Source organism: Brassica napus, chromosome C9 (assembly GCF_020379485.1).
Source record: "Brassica napus cultivar Da-Ae chromosome C9, Da-Ae, whole genome shotgun sequence".
NCBI lineage: Eukaryota > Viridiplantae > Streptophyta > Magnoliopsida > Brassicales > Brassicaceae > Brassica > Brassica napus.
In genome coordinates, this window is record NC_063452.1 from 18,021,478 (window position 1) to 18,040,767 (window position 19,290).

The window sequence follows — 19,290 nt, forward strand, 5'->3', positions numbered from 1 at the left end:
AATTTTTTTGAATTTTTTATTTATAAAATAAGAAAATATTTGATTTTGCCGTATATACATTATTTAAATTTTAGAAATTAGACTTTTATATTGTTTTATTATATTGTTGGTGTATATTTTTATGTTTCATAGAATTCAAATGTGGTTTAAGATATAATTTTACTAAATATCATCAAAATAAATTGAAATTTTAAGAAAAACATAGATAAATACATTATTAAAATATATATATATATATATATATATATATATATAATTTATGATTATATATATTAATTTATGATTTTAATGGGAACGTGTATTTATATATGATTTTCCAAAAAAATAATATTATCGTATGATTTTATCGATTTGTGTCATATTTTTAACCGGTCTGACTTGAGACGAGAAAAATTTATTAATTTATAGTTTTTATTAATTTATCGAGTAAAGAGTTACAGTGAGTTTGCATTTCCTTGTGAATCTTATTTGCCATAGAGGCTCTCTCCATATTCAATAACTAATGATTGGAGAAAGCCACTCGAGCAAAAGTGTTAACCATTTGTATTAGCCGATTCCAAAACAGAGAGTCTATCGTTAATGTTTTTTTTTTTTTTTGAAAAAAGTCTCGTTAATGTACAGTCCATGGTAGTTCTTGTAACTGAACTCTAGAGTTAGCAATTGTCTAATTAAGTAGTGTATAAGAACGGGAATGCATGCAACAAAACAACTGCTCAACCGCAAAAGAATCATGCATCATACGTGGAACATAGCTCTCTTCCACTACGAGGAAAAGAATTACTACCCGCCGACCATATTAGTCGGTAGTTATTGAAAAAACACGTTTTCGATCGTTTCCCGACAATCAAAGTTTTTATGGAGTTCGCGTCACGGAAAGGACCATTTGTGGGAAACTTACGTTAGTGTAATGAAAAAGGCCACCACCTTAGCCTTTATAAAGTAAACTTTTTTTTTTTTTTAAATGAAAATGGGGTTTTAGGGTTAATGGTGCCCTAATGAGTCATATGAGGAGCTATGCATAAAGTAAACTTTAGGCCCCAACTTTTGATTTTTGTTTAATTATTTAAACTTTTGTATATAAATCTCTTTTCTTAGATACAAATCTAGTGTAATTTGTTACAGATTTGTTTGTGTTTCTTCCAAGTATTGCTGCTGGTTACGTTAATCTATTACATGCATGCTATTGAATTTTTCAAAAGCTCATTTGGTCATAGTTTTGATATTTTATTGATAAATCTAGTTTCACATTTTATTTATTCAAATCATCATATCAATATTATCATTAGGTAATTAAAAATGATCATCGATAATGTTAAATCTTAAAACTTTTAGTAGACTTATTTGTTTGTACCTTCAAATATTATGCACAGTTTTATAGTTCTATAAACATTATACACATAGTTTTATATAGTAAATTTTAATAGTTGATTAAGGAAATATTTTCTAGCTTGAGCCCCCGAATATCTAGGCACGGCACTTTAAGGAGGTGCAAGTGAGGTGGAGAAAAGATTTCCACAGTGGTTCTTGAAGAAACAGAACTGAAATAATAGATCGTAAAGAAATAGAGCAGAAAAAAGAGGAAAATGAATGGGGAGAGAGAGAGAGAGAGAGAGAGAGAGAGAGAGAGAGAGAGAGAGAGAGAGAGAGAGAGAGAGAGAGAGAGAGAGAGAGAGAGAGAGAGAGAGAGAGAGAGAGAGAGAGAGAGAGAGAGAGAGAGAGAGAGAGAGAGAGAGAGAGAGAGAGAGATTAACTCTTTTTAGCTATGATTTATTTCTTGACCACTTTGTCACGAAATATTTGTAGCAAAATTCTAACTATTTATAACCACATTTTTCGTGACTATATGAATAATTATCTTTTTGAACTTTGTGATTTTTTCAAGATTTTCTTATAGTTTTTTTTAAATCACGATTTTCATAACTATTTTTTCATGACCATAGTCGAAATTTCTATAAATGGCCGTGAAATGGCGTAAGTGGAAATAAAGGGGTAACATGGTGACAAAAGGAAAAACATTCTCTCCACCAAAAAGCTTGAATCCCTTACTCCGGTCCGGCGCTCGCCGGCACCGGAAGTTGTCCCTTCAACCTCTCTCTCCTTTTCTTTTTGCCTTTCTCCTCTCCTGTTCTCTTTCCCATGGCCGATATGCATGTTGTTCTGAGACTGTCGGTGCTGCACGCGCCGGAGTTTCTAGTGAACGAAGACGGTTTCAATTGGTGATTTTGGAGGAACAGCGAGGCTACGGAGCAGCAGAGGTGGGAAAGGTCGGCTTTTAGGGAGTGAGGAACCAGATCTGGGTTTTCCCTAGATCTACGGCTTCTCCTCCTCGGCGACGGCACGTGACTCAGTGGGGAGCATCATCTGACTAGTTTCCACCTTCCTGAGCGACGGTTAGAGATCGGAGGATTGACGTGACGGCAGCTGAAGATGGTCATGTTTCTCGGTTCTCGGGAACGGTGTGACCCAGAGCTTGTTATGTCAGAGTGGTCAACTGATAAGGCGAGCTCTGTAGATGGTTCGCGGTGAGGCTCAGCTTCCCAGCGTTGGCAACAGTCTCTCCACCTTGTTGACGGCGGAGCCCACACCATCAGAATCTTGAAGACTGATCCGGTTTCGATGCTTCTGCCAAGGCCCGACTTTTCTTTTCTTTCAGTACGGACTGTTTCCTTTTGCAGGCTAAGGAGTGAGGCATGGTCGCTGGTGAAGTTGTTCCGGTCAGGAATGCATCGTTTCGGTGTCGATGTGTTGGTCCGAGCACTGAACTCTTATCTCTTGGTGACTAGCGCTTATGTTTAATAGGTTAATCTTGATTAGGAATAGCTAATATACGGGCTTATGTTTCTCACTTGTGTGGTCGAATGCTAGGGGTGAAAGAGACAGCTCTTTGTCTGTTTGTTCTAACTGGGTTTAATTACATCAAAGTATAGGATTCGGTAGTCTATAATCCAATCTAGCGATTTTTTGATGATACTGAATCACTGTCTATGTAAATGTAGTTGAAAATCTTTGTGGTTAAATCATGTAATTCTTCATTTGGTTAATGAAAAGTTGATGTTTGAGTAAAAAAAACAAAAGTGGTAACATCGTGACTAAAGAAATATGCATCACAAATCATGATTACATAATGATAATCACGATCATAAAGTCACCAGAGCCACACGAAAATAGTCATGATCATAAAGTCCTCGTGTTTGCTTAAGATTGAGTTGTTGTTTAGTTTTAATTTTTTGCATCCTCTACTCCTTGTGTTCTTTGTTGTTCTGTCAAAAACAAAATGGTAATAAAATTTAACATTTTTATCAAAAAAATCTCTCGTGGCTATATAAGACCATGATTAACACGAAGTTCTTAGAGTAAGGTTTTTAGCGGAAGTTAAATAACTGTTTATTAACTTTTAACTAAAAAACTAAGAACTAGAGACTACAACCAACTTAGCACAAGCACTTGCCACAAAATTGGAGCCATAGTGAAACCGAGAACTGAACCCGGTAGATTTGGCAGTACCCGATGATCAGTTCTTAAAGATTGACTCCTCAAGAACAGCTCGTAAAAGACCTCTTTAGCTGCAGCCACCATGGACAGAGAGCAGTACCTGAGCAAGCACACTCGCATAGACAGTAGACAAGCTTTATTTTGGAGAGAAGGACCACCAGAGACGCCACGAACACCACCGAACCTGCAATGGAGAGCCAGAACCAAGCTAGCACCTCTTTGAGTCAAAAACAGTCAGGAGCAGGCCCTAGATCCAGCCCTGAAACTAGCCGGAAACAACACGCGCTGCCACAGGAGAAGAAGAATCATTGTCATTGTTGACAAGACCGACGATGTTCACCCCCACACGCGCCTGCGGTGGAGAACCCGCAACAGGTCAAACCACACAGACCCGATAGCTCTCAGATGAGACCTTCAGGAACCGCGTTGCAGATCTAAACAAGCACGCCATTGGACCCCAACAGCGGCACGGACCAAGCAAGGCGGTACCTTCCCCGAGAAGGAGGAGACGAGGTGACGAGGAAACTAAAGAACCCACTTCCGTAAACTAGATCTGACACCAGATCTAAGCTTTCGCCGCCGCACTCCGCCAAGGAATCACTAACCACCATCTCACCGCCTAGCTTCGCCGCTCATCCAAGCCTAGAACACCAGATCGAACCCGCGGTGGTGAAAGCTTCAGAAGAAAACAACAAAGAAGCAACGAAGATGAGAGAGATGAGCGACGAGAGAAGAAAGGCAGCAAAAGAGAGGGAGGTGACCGACGGCAAGCGGAGAAAACCGCCGGCCACCAAAGCTTATCTCTTATAGATGTGTTCTTTGAGAGAGAAAGCAGATCTGGTTTTAGAGAGATGAGTTCTATAGCCACGAGAGTTGGTCTTAGGCCTTCATTGATAAAACAGTATGATGCGGAAGCTGTATGGTCTCATTTATATATTTAATAAAGTAATTAATAGATTAGTAAATGATTCATATATAAAATTATCATAAAAATTAATATATGGTATATAATTTATTTATTTCTAAATAATATAGATATACTAATATTAATATTTAAAATATATATTATTCTATGTTTTTATTAAAAATAATGACACTACAAGAAAACATATTTTTTACGAGGGCGGTATTCGTTGTAAATTCGTCGTAATAGGGGCTTTACGACGAATTAACATCGATACGCGTTTCGTTGTTAAACGCTCGTCGTAACGGAGGTTTCGTCGTAAAGTCCTAGTTACGTTTACGAGGAAGTCAATTCCTCGTAAAGCGGAAGGAAACTATTCGTCGTAATGCCCTCGTAAATGACGATGTAAATACCTCGTAATAGTTCGTTGTAAAAGCCACGTAAGGCTTCCACGTAAAGTCGATGTAAATTTTACGAGGACTTTACAACGACTTCATGTAAATTCCTCGTAAACGTTACGAGGACTTAACGTGGAATTTTACAACGAATTTACATCTCCATATTTAAAATATTAATTAATTATAATAATTATATAAATTTTATAAAACAATAATTTTAAAATTTAAAATATTTGAAATAAAATTAAATATGAAACCAAATAATTTTTTTAAAAAAACTATAAATTCATTAATTAAATAGAATTTAAATTTTTTATACAAAACAAAAGAAATTAAAAAAGGAAACTAAAGGCCAACATCATGGTCATCGAAGTAGTTGGCTGAGGGGTTCGGGTCTGTAGACGTTCCTGCTTCGGGATCCGGCTGGCTCATCCCGAGAGCTGCTCGTCTCTCCGCCAAAGCTCTCTGCAAAGTTGGATTTCCCACCGCCATCACATCCAGCAAACCCTCGAGAGAGTCCAAACGCTGCTGCTGGGTATCCATGCGAGCCTGCATCCGGTCGTTGTCCTGGTCCCGTCTCGAATAGTATGACGAAGTCGCCCTTGCAACTTCGTTAACGGAACCTATTCCAACCGTCCTTCCCTTCTTTCTAGGAGCCACCTATATGTATATATATAAAACCGTATTTAGAGTTAATAATAAAATAAAGAAAAAAAATTAAAATTATTAAATTTTACCTCCTCGAAGATCCGGTCGACCTCTACGGTTGACAACTTGACGGGTAATCCATCTGCAGACTGTTGGGTAAGTTGCGTCTCTTGCTCTTCAACCCGAGACGCCACAGCGTTGAAGAGTTTCTCGGATGCAGGATCCACAAAAACCCCATCTGGTGAGGCGTGAGTCATCTTGAATAAGTCCGAGAGAGATGGCAAAACTCCCGTCTTCTCCAACTAATAAACAACAATAATAAATAAATTAAATATAATTAATAAATACAAGTTTAAAATAGTGAAAATTATAAATTTAAATAAAACTTACAGCTTCGAGACGAATTCCAGCATGGGGTTTTTGGCCGGATCTATGAACCATGGGCAAATATTCATCTTTATCCCTCGTTCTTCGGGAAGCGGAGCAGGAGTTGGCTTTGCGGATGGAGCTGGGTTCGTTCCAATAGGTGATGAGGCCATCCCATGCTTCCTTTGTGACCCCGCTCGGCTTCCCCTCATAGCCGTAAATCTCCCACTTGTCCTTCCAATCGGAGACGGTGTTGCAAAGACGAGTTTTCGCCTTTGCAATAAATTCGCTCTTCACCCTCTCGGTGATTCCTACGGACCAGTTCCACCTTTGCTGAAAAAACAAACGTTTTAAAAGATTAGGAAAAAAAATAATAATTATTTAATTAACAATATAAATATTAATAATATGTAAATATAATTACCGCAAAACATTTAAACCACGTCCTCTTGACGTGATCGGGAGTCATGGTCCAGTTGGGATAAGGGCCATCATAATATCCCTTCATCGTCTCTGAAACGCTCCGGCTAACACGGTTGTTAGCCCCAAACCTGCAAATATAACAAATTTGTTAAAAAAATTGATCAAAGATTTTAAATTTAAAATTAATAATTTTATGTACTTACCAATAAGTACCCGGGGGTCTATCGGGGTCCAGAACGTGTAAACCCTCTCGTCCGGGCTGGGCAAGCAAATCCTCGACGGTGTATCTTGCGAATGGTGCATGAGCTGGCACCCGCAAATCGGGATGAACTGCAACCGGTGGGGCAGGCTGATCCGGGGCGACAGGTGGAGCTCGTGGGGGAGGCATCTGAGATGGAAGAGGAGGAGGGGTCGAAGGAACTCTCCGAGATGTGTGAGAGTCTGGAACTGTCCCGGAAGAAGACGATGGACCGCTAGAGGAAGATCCATCGCCAAACAAATCCGCATACGTAGGTGCAGGAGCTGCTGGTCTCGGTCTAGGAGCCATCTAGAAAATTTAAAAAAATTAAATTAATATATATCCTAAACGAATTGTTTAAAATAATTTTCTAAACTAATCATCTAAACTAATTCCGTTAACTAATCACCTAAACTAATTCCCTAAACTAATCACCTAAACTAATCACCTAAACTAACAACCTAAACTATAAAAAAAAAAAAGATAGAGAGGGAAAGTTACCTTAGAGGGGGAGAGGAGTTAGGGAGGAAGATACGAGCAGTGCTCGTATCTTCGACTTCTCCCATATATATAAAAACGGTTTCCTCGTAACTTCCTCGTAACATTACGACGAAGTTACCAGGCCCGTGTTTTTTAATTTACGACGAAGTTACCAGGCCCGTGTTTTTCGATTTACGACGAAATTACGTCGAAACATTGGTTTACGACGAATTTACAAGGCCCACGTTTACGACGAAGTTACCAGGCCCGCGTTTTTCCATTTACGACGAAATTACGTCGAAAAATCGGTTTACGACGATTTTACAACGCTTAACCCTAAACACCGAGAATGAAATCCCTAAACCCCAAAGTCACATATCATCTAACATCATATCTCTTCTTCTCTACTACTTTGTGCTCTTTCTCCAACTTAAACTCTAAAACCCTAAAACTCCAAATAATTTTATATAAAACAACAATTGTTACACATACATTAGGATGGTAAAAAAACAATATTTCTTTAAACATACGTTACAATAGAGAAATACAACATCAGAGACATATATTACATCACTCTAAATCGTTTTCGTTCTCATCAATATTACATCACTCTAAATCGTTTTCGTTCTCATCACTATCATTACAATCATCATCGTCGCTTCTCTCGAACTCGTCTTCACGTGCTTCATTTGTCGCATCTTCGGGAATATCTTCATATTGAAAGTTTTGCGGGTCGATCAAAAGGATTTCATCAGTTGGTTGTTCTGGTACCTCAACTTCATTGATAGCGTCTTCTTCTTGCAAGGGCGGTTCTTTTCCAGCGACAATGCGTCCACGAGGTGTAATTTTGATAGCAGCTAACCAGTTTATCCCGGAAGTTCGAAGCCGAGGATAAGGAAGGAAGCTTACTTGCTCGGCTTGTGAAGCTAAAATGAAAGGCTCAAATTTGTTGTATCTTCTCCCAAAATTGACAGCCACAACACCAAATTTCTTATACCGAATCCCTCGGTTCACAACAGGATCGAACCATTCACATTTGAAGAGGACGCATTTTAGCTTCAATAACCCCGGAAATTCCACTTCAATAATCTCCTGCAAGATCCCGTAAAAGTCCGTTTCACCTTTCACACATATTCCGTAGTTACTCGTTGCCCGATGTTAAGCTACCAGTTACTATTTCTAAGACGACGATAAGGAACCTTTGTCGTTCGTCTGTCTGCCAATTCAGTGGAATGACAAGGAGAAAGTGGACGGAAGTGCAGCTGGTTTGTACTTGAGAGGAACCTTTGACGATGGTTGGAGGTTCCTTTCAAGTATAAACCAACTGCACTTCCGTCCACTTCTCCTTGTCGCTCCACTGAATTGGCAGACAGACGAATGACTCATGTTCCTTATCGTCATCTTCGAAATAGTAATTGGTGGCTGAATGAGGAACATAGTCTAAACGCCATCAGGTTCGAGAGGAAGAGAGTTGTGTGTTGTGAAGAAGAGAGTTGTGGGAAATGACATATATATATAGAGAAATATAACAATGATTTTACAAGGAAAGTTTTACATGGATTTTACATGGAACATTTACAACGACTTTACAACGAATTTAGGTAAGTTAAAGCACATTGAATGCACGTTTTCACCTTTATATAACGGTAACATGATTCGTTGTAATGTCGATGTAACGTTTACAACTATTTCGCATTCCACGTACTTTCGTCGTAAACTTACATTGACTTTACGACGAAATTTTTTCGTCGTAAATTACCATGGAGTTTACGACGAAATAATGTCTCGTCGTAATTGCGTTGTAAAGCCCATGTAAAGTTACGAGAAAATAATTTCGTCGTAAACCGCCGTTGTTACTGCTACGTTTTCTTGTAGTGTGAATCATATATAATTATATTATATTAATTAAATTATATTTAAATATTTAGTTGCAAAATTTATTTCTAAAAATATAAATTTAATTTTTTGGATAAAGATGATTTTGATACTATTAAATAAACTAAATTAATCATATATGATTATTTTAAAAAATTTATATTTTTATATACAAATGCTCTAGCAAAAGATTTGAAAGCATTTCGAGAGCATTGGCATCTTGTAAATATTTTTTTAATATTTTGCTAAAAATTGTTGGTTATATAATAAAGAGCATGATGCTTATGGTAACACCGATGATCGTGAGTGACATACTAGATTTTGATAGATATTAACACGCTACATCGATTGCTTAGAAAATAATACAAACAACACCCTGACATGCGTGCCAGCGCGGATATGAATTTTCGGGTTTTGATTATTTATTTAACTAAATGATGTATTTTGATTATTTATTTAACTAAATGATGTATTTGTAATATTTGATGTATTATATTCACTAATTAAATAACTTTTTTGGTCTCTTAAACCATTTATTTAGGACGAATATTCGATATTATATAAACAAATTGAACATATACACGTAATTAGAGAATTGTATACGATATATAAAAACAATGGTTATGAATGTAAAATATGAAAAAAAATATTATATTATGACTTAGTATGGCATAAAGGATTGTAAATTAGTTATACATGTTTAAAGAAAATACAATGATTTTTAAACTTATACGAAAAATTTAACTTATAAAAACGGCCGATGAATTGGTCATAAAATTGTAAATAATTTTAGATGTTTTATTAATAATAAATTATTTATAGTCTTTGTTTTGAGTCAAGATAATTATTAAATTTCTATAACACTGATATGTTAAAAGACCTTATTAGAAAAGTCCATGCTGTAACCGTTTTTTTTCGGAAAGTGTAACAAAAAAAATTTGTCTTTATCTCTTTATTTTGTTTAAGTTATGTCGGTGAAAGATAAAAGAATCTCTTTATCTTCTTCGATGTTCAATCCGAGGCTTGTTATGTGAAAATCATTAAAATGGCAGGAGACATCAGTGACCTCCTAACTCAATTCAGTCTATGACTCACACAATCCGAGTTGAGATTCATAACTGTCTTCTTGCACTGAGACGAAACAGTAATGATGATGAGGGTGAGAAACTCTTGCTGAGATGGACGGAAGTCACGTAAAGAAACTCTGCAACTTTGTTTTGGTTTTACTAAAATGTTTCTGTTTAACCACATAGAGTTCATCTATTGGTTTACTTCATCTCTTTTGGTTTAAAACGTTTAAAACCAAAAGTTTGTAATATTTTCTTTTGTTGATAAATGAATTTAACAGTTCAACAAAAAGAAAATCATTAAAATCTGCTCAAGACAATTTTCTGCGGTCAAAATAGCTAAGATAATTAGACGAGTTCTTTTATATTTTGCGGTCAAAATAGCTACTGGAAGGTTAATATCTTTAGCCCTAACTCAAGTTTTCTATTTCCATGGTTTTTGACATTTTCTGTTTTAGCTCCGCGCCGGTACTTTCATCAAGTCTTAAAGTGTATATATAAACTGTAATTGCAGATCGAATAAACTGATCTTTTTAGGGTTTTATATTGGCTATAACGTTTCTTCTTCTACAAGAAAATCAATTACGGAAGTAATAGATCAATTGGTTGGAATCAAATCTATTCTTTTGATTAACGTAATTATGGTTACAATTTCTATATTTAATAGGTACATTAAAGATACGAAAGATATTTTATTTTGATTAATAGAAGATATTCGATTTTAAATTTGTATTTATTGCGATGTCCTCGTACGTTTTTGGTTGATTTTGGTTAAATGACATTAAGTTTCGAAGTTATACTTAACCATTACGTAAATCACCTTTGGAAGTTGATTTAATGACATTAACTTTAAATTTGATTAAAAAAAATTTATTAATCTAACTGGAAAAGACAAGCATTAAAATATGTAGTTTAATTTAATTCTTATTGGCATGGAATTGTAAATAAGTTAGAAAATTTAGGGGTATTTTTAATTGGTACTTCTCTTTTAATAATATAGATACTATAAAGCATTTAATATCGACAAGGGAAAACTAATAGTTACCGTAGAAACCAGACAAACATAAGAATCATATATTCTTCGTGACTGTAACTTTAAGACCATGTTTCTTTCGGAGTATGATAGAGGGGACTGGTTCTATCTTTTGACCTTCAACGACCTTGAAATCATACTTTTGTATGATCTCCATAGCTACCATCTTCATCTGCAAAAGAGCTAAATGTTTACCCAAGCAAGTTCTTGGACCAGCATTAAAAACCAAGTACTTTGATGAAGGTTCACGTTTGAGCCCTCAATTCTCTGAAATCCATCTCTCTGGTTTAAATTCTGATGCGTCTTCTCCCCATACAGATCTCATTCTACCCAATGCATAGATACAGATCACAATCTTTGATTCTGCTTCAACTCTGTGCCCGCTTGGAAGAACATCTGACTTTGAAGGAGACTTGTGGTTGAAGGGAACCGGTGGGTAAAGTCTCATTGATTCCAACAATGCAGCGTGTAGATACACGAGCTTCTCTAGGTCTGTGGGATCAAAGTTTGTGTTGATCTCTTGTCGGATCTTGGTCATAACTTGAGGATGCTTAGAAAGAAGCCAGAAGAACCAAGTGAGAGCTGAGCTTGTGGTGTCCCTTCCTGCCAACAATAGACTCAAAACAACATCTCTTATAAATGTATCATTACCCGGCTTCAAGAGCTTATATTTGGTCGTGTCCACGTTCATATAATATGTTACTGCGTCAATTCGTGGCTCTTTTTTCCCGCGACTTATCTCTTCTTTTCTTCTTGAAGATATGATCTTCCCAAACAAAATGTTGAAAATCTCCGAAGCACTTCGTATCTTCCTCTCAATTCCAACACCAATCAGGTTTTGAAGCCTCCACAAGATCACCGGTTTGAGATGTCTATAGAAGATAGCTTCTTCAGAGAAGTCGGCAGCTTCACCAAACTCATATCCGGGAATTTCAGTGGATAGAGACATTTGATCATAACCAGTCATCAAAATGGAGGCAGTATCAAACATGAATCTCTGGAACACATCTTGTAAGTCTATGACAATGTTTTCCTCAGCAGCTTTATCAACAAATGGAACAAGAACATCTTTTAACTTACTTGTAGTGCAACTTACTGAGAGCTTCAGGAAGTTTTGATGGTGAAATAAGGCGTGACCCGACTTCCTCAGATCCTCCCATAACTCCATATCAGCGGTTACGATTCCATCTCCCAAGATATCAAAGATCTTCTTGAATTCTGGTCCTTTAGATTTCGCAAAGTTTGAGTTGAGCATGTGATTGATATTCCTCGGATCAACCGTAAACAACTTGTCTGTTCCACTAAACCAAGGCCCTTTGAAAGCGAATGTCAGATCGTTGGCCTCATGAACCTCAGAAATCCAGTCAAAAATTCGAGGGATATTGAAGAGCATTCCGGGAAGCATCCCGAGGAAAGGCCAGTTCTTCAGCAAAAGCACATTGTGAGATTTCTTGCAAAGAAAGAAACATTGGAATATAAGGAAGAAAATGAATGCTATGAAAACTCCAAATAAGCCTATCATAGACATTTTTATACACTAGGATTTATGAGTTTAGATACAGAAATTTTAGTTCAGTTGGTTTGCTATATATACAAAGATAAATGTTGTGATTGGCAAATTGAATGCAGAATGTTGTCGTTGGCAAACATGTCAAGGATTAGGCTCACAGGGTATCGGACAACCAACTAGGCATCCGACAAAAAACTCGTTTTTCATGTGTAGAGATGTTAAAATGGGTTCATCCACTCCACACAAACGTAGTCGAATGATAAGGCAGATTTGAAAACTATTATCTTTAGGGGATTAGACAATTGGGCTTCGGACGGCCGGATAATCCATGGTTATAAAAAAAGAAAGATTGTTGTAAAACTTAGGATTTAGAACTGTAAGTTTCTATCTATTATTAATGAACTAGATGATAACCCCCTGCGCGGGATGTGATTATTAGTTTCGTTATTTTTAATAAAAACACATTAAATCGGTTTAATCTGGATATCGGTTCGGTTTTAAGTTATTTTTTTGGTTTTTAATCTCCTAAAATATAACTATTATTTTAAATTAATTTTTATTTTGGTTTATTCAGTTAGAATGTTTGATTTTTTAGTTTTCCGGTACAAACGAAAAATTACTATTATTTGTTTATTTTCATGTTATGAATTTTAGATAGTCATCATGTCGAACCAATGGTTTCATATCATAATTTGTAAACGGACAATAGTTCAAGAAAAAGAAAAAAAATTATTAAGACAAATCATCTCACTACAATTTGGTCAGTAGAGAAAGAAGCATTAAGAAAAAAATATTTCAACTTCCAAAAAAAAATAGATACTTCAGTTGTGACAAATACTTAGTCACAAAGTGCTCACATCAAGGTGCACATGTATGTGTATGTAAAAGTATATAAAAATAGTTGACAAATATAAAAAGATATTGTTAATTAATATTAAATGACATTTTTGTTCAAAATAATACATGAAAGATTAAATTAAAATTAATTAAAAATTAAAAAGGCCTTGACATAAGTGAATTTTTTTCATATAAAGAAAAATAAATTGTATCTGTAAATAGAGGTTGGCACATATCGAATATCCGGGAATTTGGAGGCATTCACGTCGATTCAATCTTTAGCCATCTGGATAGTCGGTGACTCTGATATCTGAAATGATTTAGAATTTTAAAGGATATCCGATTTGATCCGTGGATAAAATAAAATTTTAAAAATAATTAATTTTTTTAATAATAACATTTTATTACAAAAATAAAATATTATTTAACTTTTAAAATTTTAATACCTAATATAATAAATTTAATTCATAAAAATATTGTAAAACTTATTTAAACTATAATATATAACATATACATATATATATATATATATATATATATATATATATATATATATAATTCTGTACATATATGTATATATATGCATATAACAGATCGAATTAGATATCGGTTCCTAAAAATATAGGTATTTGTGATTGACTTTTTTTATAATTGTATTTTAGTATTTGATTTGCTTCGAAGGGTTACGGATATCCATATTTTTTTTGTTCAAATTAAAACGGATAACGAATCAAATCAAAATTTATAAATATTTTGCCAAACTTTATCCGTAAACAATAAAAATAATATATATATATATATATATATTAGCTTTTGATTCGTTATTTGCTTTGATTCGAACCGAAAAATCCAAATTTTTATTGGAACCATGCATGTGAGTTTTATATTAAAAAATACAAAATATATAGTGTGAACACATTTATGAATATAGTGTGAACACGTTAGCATATTTATTATCAAATCATTGTGAGGTTGTCACATGTCTATTACAGTGTGAATGCATTTATTACAATGCTTCTCCTTTAATATATAAGGGATAAGTGTTCCCTTTATATAGGGGTTACAAGAGATATAAATGGAAATACAATAATAGGAAAGATTACAAATCATAAACATAAACGAATTAGGAAATAGGCAAGTTGTAACCGCCTCTCTCTCCTCTCCAAGTCTCTCGGCCGCCTCTCTCTCTCTAGAGTTGGGCCGTCTCTCTCTCTCTAGAGTTGGGTCGTCTCTCTCTCTAAGTGTATGGGCCGGTTATGGACATCCATCGATTGATTTATAACACTCTCCCTTGGATGCCATAACCATACATGGATTGTAATACGCTTAATGTTGCCTCATTAAAACCTTATCAGGAAAACCTAGTGGGACAAAACCATGATGAAGGAAAAAGAGTACAACACGTACTACTCCCCCTGATGTGAACCTCAGTGGAGGTCCTTCAGCCTACGCATCTCAATCTGATGCGTGAGCTTCCTGAACGTGCAGGTAGGAAGTGCCTTGGTGAATAGGTCAGCTGAATTGTCACTGGATCGTACTTGGACGACCTGGACCTCACCGGCTTTCTGAAGCTCGTGAGTAAAGAAGAACTTAGACAATATGTGCTTTGTCCTATCACCTTTTATGTAACCGTCCTTGAGCTGAGCAATGCACGCAACATTGTCCTCATACATCACGGTTGGCTTTTTGCACTCGGTCATCCCGCAATCAGCTCGGACGTGTTGGGTCATCGACCTCGACCAAACACACTCGCGGCTGGCCTCATGTATGGCCAAGATTTTTGAGTGATTAGATGAAGTGGCCGCAATGGTTTATTTCATGGAACGCCATGATATGGCCATACCTCCATGTGTAAAGACATATCATGTCTGTGATCGAGCTTGATGTGGATCTGATAAATAACCAGCATCAGCAAAGCCAACTAAACCATCTTTGTTATGGTTAGTATAATATAGACTCAAGTCTTTCGTTCCTTGCAGGTAACAAAGAACATGTTTGATCCCATTCCAATGCCTCTGGGTCGGACAGGAGCTAAACCTAGATAGTAGGTTCACGGCAAAGCTTATATCAGGCCGTCTGTGAGTTGCCAAGTACATTAAAGCTCTTATGGCACTGAGATACGGCATTTCGGGACCTAGGTCATCTTCATCGTCCATCTTGGGACGGAATGGGTCAGTGTCCAGGCCGAGAGACCTCACGACCATGGGACTGGTCAGAGAATGGCAATCGACCATATTAAATTTCGTGAGTACCTTTTCAGTGTATGCCATCTGATGCACAAAGATCTCATCATTTATGTACTCAAGTTATAATCCCAAACAGAATTTTGTTTTCCCGAGATCTTTCATCTCGAATTCTTTCTTAAGGTATTCAACCGCTTGGGAAATTGTATCCAGAGGTTCCTAGGATATTCAGATCATATATTTCGATGATTATCATTATTGTTCTCGAGAACTTGCTGTACATTTAGCTCAATACCCTCTAGTACTTTCATTATCCAGTGGACCATAAGAATATGCAGTCACTACATCAATTTGCTTCAAGTCTAACTTTCTCTCTTATATAGCCAGACTTATGAGAAATCTTAAAAGTAGTTTCATCCACCATATGGGAGTATATCTCCTCATAATCTATTACTGGTCTTTGTGAGAATCCTTGTGCAACATTAGCTTTATATCTCACGATTTCTATTCCTCACAAGACCCATTTATATCCACTGGTTTTAACATCATATGGCGTTTTAATCATATGGCCAAATACGCCTTTCTTCTTTAAACTATTTAACCCCACGTTTTCATTCAATATGTTCTACGAGTGCGCACTCTTATATTGACGTAAGTTCATGATCCTCGCTTATATTCATAAATTCAAGTGCTACCTTGTATCATCTTATGTCGACATTCCTTATTGTGTTTCATTATGTTCCAGACATGATATAATCGATTGAGATTCATTATTATCAGGACCTTTAATACTTTGCAGCTTGGCGTCCCAAGCTACATTGTTTGGTACATGTACCTTAGAGCCGGCCGGCCTTATCTCTATGTCTGGTACGGTTTCCTTGACCTCGGATTTGATTTATCATTCTATGCACCTTTCTCTTTTGTTTCCGAGGATTCTTATCTTTTGGAACTTATTGGTCTATCTTGTATAGACTCTATAGCAACTTGACTGTGTCTCTCTTGGACATCAATTTAGTTGGTGCTTTACAAGCTGGTTTATATATGACTTAGTCATTCTTTTTTGGGTCAGCAAATGTGTCTGGCATTTGATTAGCTAGCTTTATAAATGTATAATCTTTGGATGTCTATTTCACATTCTTTAGTCCGAGGATCTTGTCAAGACAATGATGGTCGATGCCATTCTGTTTCTCTTACCAGCTTATTATTTTATCCCCCTAATGTTGGATAGTCGGATCCATTAAACTTTGCAATCCGTGTTCTTGGCCACTAAATAGATCACCCATATTTGGCTCAAGGTACTTCATTATTTGTGGGAGATTCATATCCAACATATATCCCCATCCTCATCTTTTTCTAAGGATCCATCTTAGACGGCACATATATTTGTGGTGGCTTATCCAAATATCTCAAGATGTTATATGTCTGGCTCATGACCCGTAATAAATTTGAGATGGGGATATCTATGCTCACTTAATGGTCTGATGCTTATTAGTGATATCTTGCATATTTACATTGTTTTATCCATTCATCCATGAGCATTTTCATCATATAGATTAGGACTTAGTCATGTCTAGGTTGCATTTTGCATTCATTGTCCTTATTAGGTGTTGGAGTGTGCCATGGAGTGATTTGAGATGTTTGGGAGCATTGTGATCCAAAAGGAGGTGAAAGATGAGCATGTATGGAGCCTTTAGAGAAATCTACTGTTGCTAAGATTTTGTGGAGACACATAAAATTGAGTTAGCTTTCTAATGGAAGTGGTTTCAAGTCATTTGGAGATGTAATGAAGGAGTTATGATCAATTTACTAGAGCCATATCCATCCTGGTCGAGCATCGCAGAGTGACCTCTCAGAGCGACCTACCGAGGTCACTCCCAGCCAGAGCGACTAGCTCAAGTCACTCCCAGCCAGAGCGACCAGCGAGAGCGACCATCTCAAGTCACTCGCATTTTGACGGGTCGAGACACAAAGAAACGCGTCGGGAGTGACCTCCTGGAGCGACTATGCTAGGTCACTCCGCGTGTTTTCCTTGGACGATTTTTATGTTATTTCAGAGGCCTTTTGGTCATTTGTTTTGATGTTTTTACACTTTCTAAACCTAAGTTAAGTACTTTAGTAAGTCATTGGAGGCATATAATCTCTTTTCTAGAGAAGAACTAGTAAAAAACCTCTTTTGATTCAGATTTCATTGCTTTCATCTTATGTTCTTGTTGATTTCTTATCTATTTCTCTACATGGTTAATCTGAAATCCAATATGGGTTTAAGAGGAATCATGGAGATTAGTGAGTAATCACCTTTTGAATTCATGGGTTAGGGAGATTAAGGGTGATTAGGTTAGTTCTAGGATGTTTTAGTGTAGATCATTCTTGTTCCTTGCTAGTAGAGTATTCCTAATGCATCTTCTGAGTTGGCCACTCAAAAGTTGATCAATAGGCATTTCCCACCCGAAAGGTGTTTGATGAAATGCCTGAGACAACTTTCCTAGGCTTTTAGTATACTTTGCCAAAGACATTTGTTGTTAAATGTGCTAAGATAGCTAATAGACTTGTTAGTAATGATTGTTTTCATATTATTCAACCAAAGACATTTGATGTTTGAGATATGTTAGCAAATGAGCATTTATCTAGACATAGAGCTTGCTTAGAATTGTGTCTAGGCTTAAGGTTGATAGTTTGATTGATCATTTGTCATCCTTAGTTCGATACTTGATCACCCAAGGTCTAATCCCTATGCCCATGAGTTCTCTTCTCCCTTAGTCAAGAAAGTATCATTTTGTTATTGCTTTCTAGTATTAGTAGTAGTTTAAAACCCATCTAAATCATTGGTTGCACTTACATTAAGTGAGTACTTGCATTCTCAGTGCTTTGATATCCCTCAGAACTGGTTTCTACAATCTTTTATACTACAACATTTGTCTTAGGAGCCTTGAAAACTCCTAATATCAAATTGGCGCCGTTGCCAAATTCTGAGTAGATTGAAACATTGAGATTTAGTTACTTGCTTGAGACTAAGTCATTTTAAATTTTGTTTTGTTACTGATTCTTCTTCTTCAGAGCTTTAGAGAGAGAGTGTGCTAGAGCTAGAAGAGAAGAAGAGCAACAAGCCCACTTGCAGGAATTGGACGTTGATATGGCAGATCCACAACAAGGGGTAGAACACCAACCGCGGGCAGCTCGACCCATTGGTACTTATGACTGGGAATCCGAGCACCGGCCGTGGCAGCCAACAACTTTGAGGTCAAGTCAGGACTCCTCAACGTGATCGAGAACAACAAATTTCATGGCTTGGCTTTAGAGGACCCATTCGATCACTTGGACAGGTTCGACAGCTACTGCGGGTTGTCAAAAACCAATGGTGTGTCAGAGGATGCCTTAAAGCTGAAGTTATTCCCTTTCTCTTTGGGGGATAAGGCGCGTCGGTGGGAGAAGTCTCTACCCAGCGACTCTATCACCACTTGGGATGACTGCAAGAAAGCATTCTTGGAGAAGTTCTTCTCTACTTTAAGAGCTGCTAAGCTGAGAAACGAGATCTCCAGCTTTCAACAGAAGGGCTTGGAAGGATTCAGTGAAGCCTGGGAGAGATTCAAAGGCTACCAAGCTCAATGCCCTCACCATGGTTTCTCTAAGGAAAGCCTGTTGAGCACATTCTACAGGGGAGCTCTTCCTAAGTACAGAGCCAGATTGGATACAGCTAGCAATGGGTTCTTCTTGGGAAGAACTGAGGAAGATGCAGAGGAGCTGGTTGACAACATGGTAAAGAGTGACGCACTCTACAGTGGAGACCACGACAGAGGCAGTAGAACAGATGACAAGCAGACGAGGAAGGAGTTAAAGGC

The 19,290-nt window shown here is 36.8% G+C and overlaps 1 protein-coding gene and 1 non-coding gene across 2 annotated transcripts; both read right to left on the bottom strand.

The window, feature by feature from the left end:
• Nucleotides 1-10,824: 10,824 nt before the first annotated feature.
• LOC106394773 (alkane hydroxylase MAH1-like) lies at nt 10,825-12,900 on the bottom strand. The gene has a single exon (XM_048767450.1). It carries the CDS (start codon nt 12,450-12,452, stop codon nt 11,184-11,186), a length of 1,269 nt encoding a protein of 422 aa, XP_048623407.1. The 5' UTR covers nt 12,453-12,900; the 3' UTR covers nt 10,825-11,183.
• Nucleotides 12,901-18,967: 6,067 nt separating this feature from the next.
• On the bottom strand, nt 18,968-19,074 carry LOC125593585. Its single transcript, XR_007329488.1, has one exon. It is a non-coding gene; the product is annotated as a small nucleolar RNA R71 (small nucleolar RNA).
• Between the last annotated feature and the right edge of the window lie 216 nt (nt 19,075-19,290).

Excerpts from the sequence above, each read along its gene's own strand:
- LOC106394773 (XM_048767450.1), bottom strand. The coding sequence starts at position 12,452 with ATGTCTATGATAGGCTTATTTGGAGTTTTCATAGCATTCATTTTCTTC.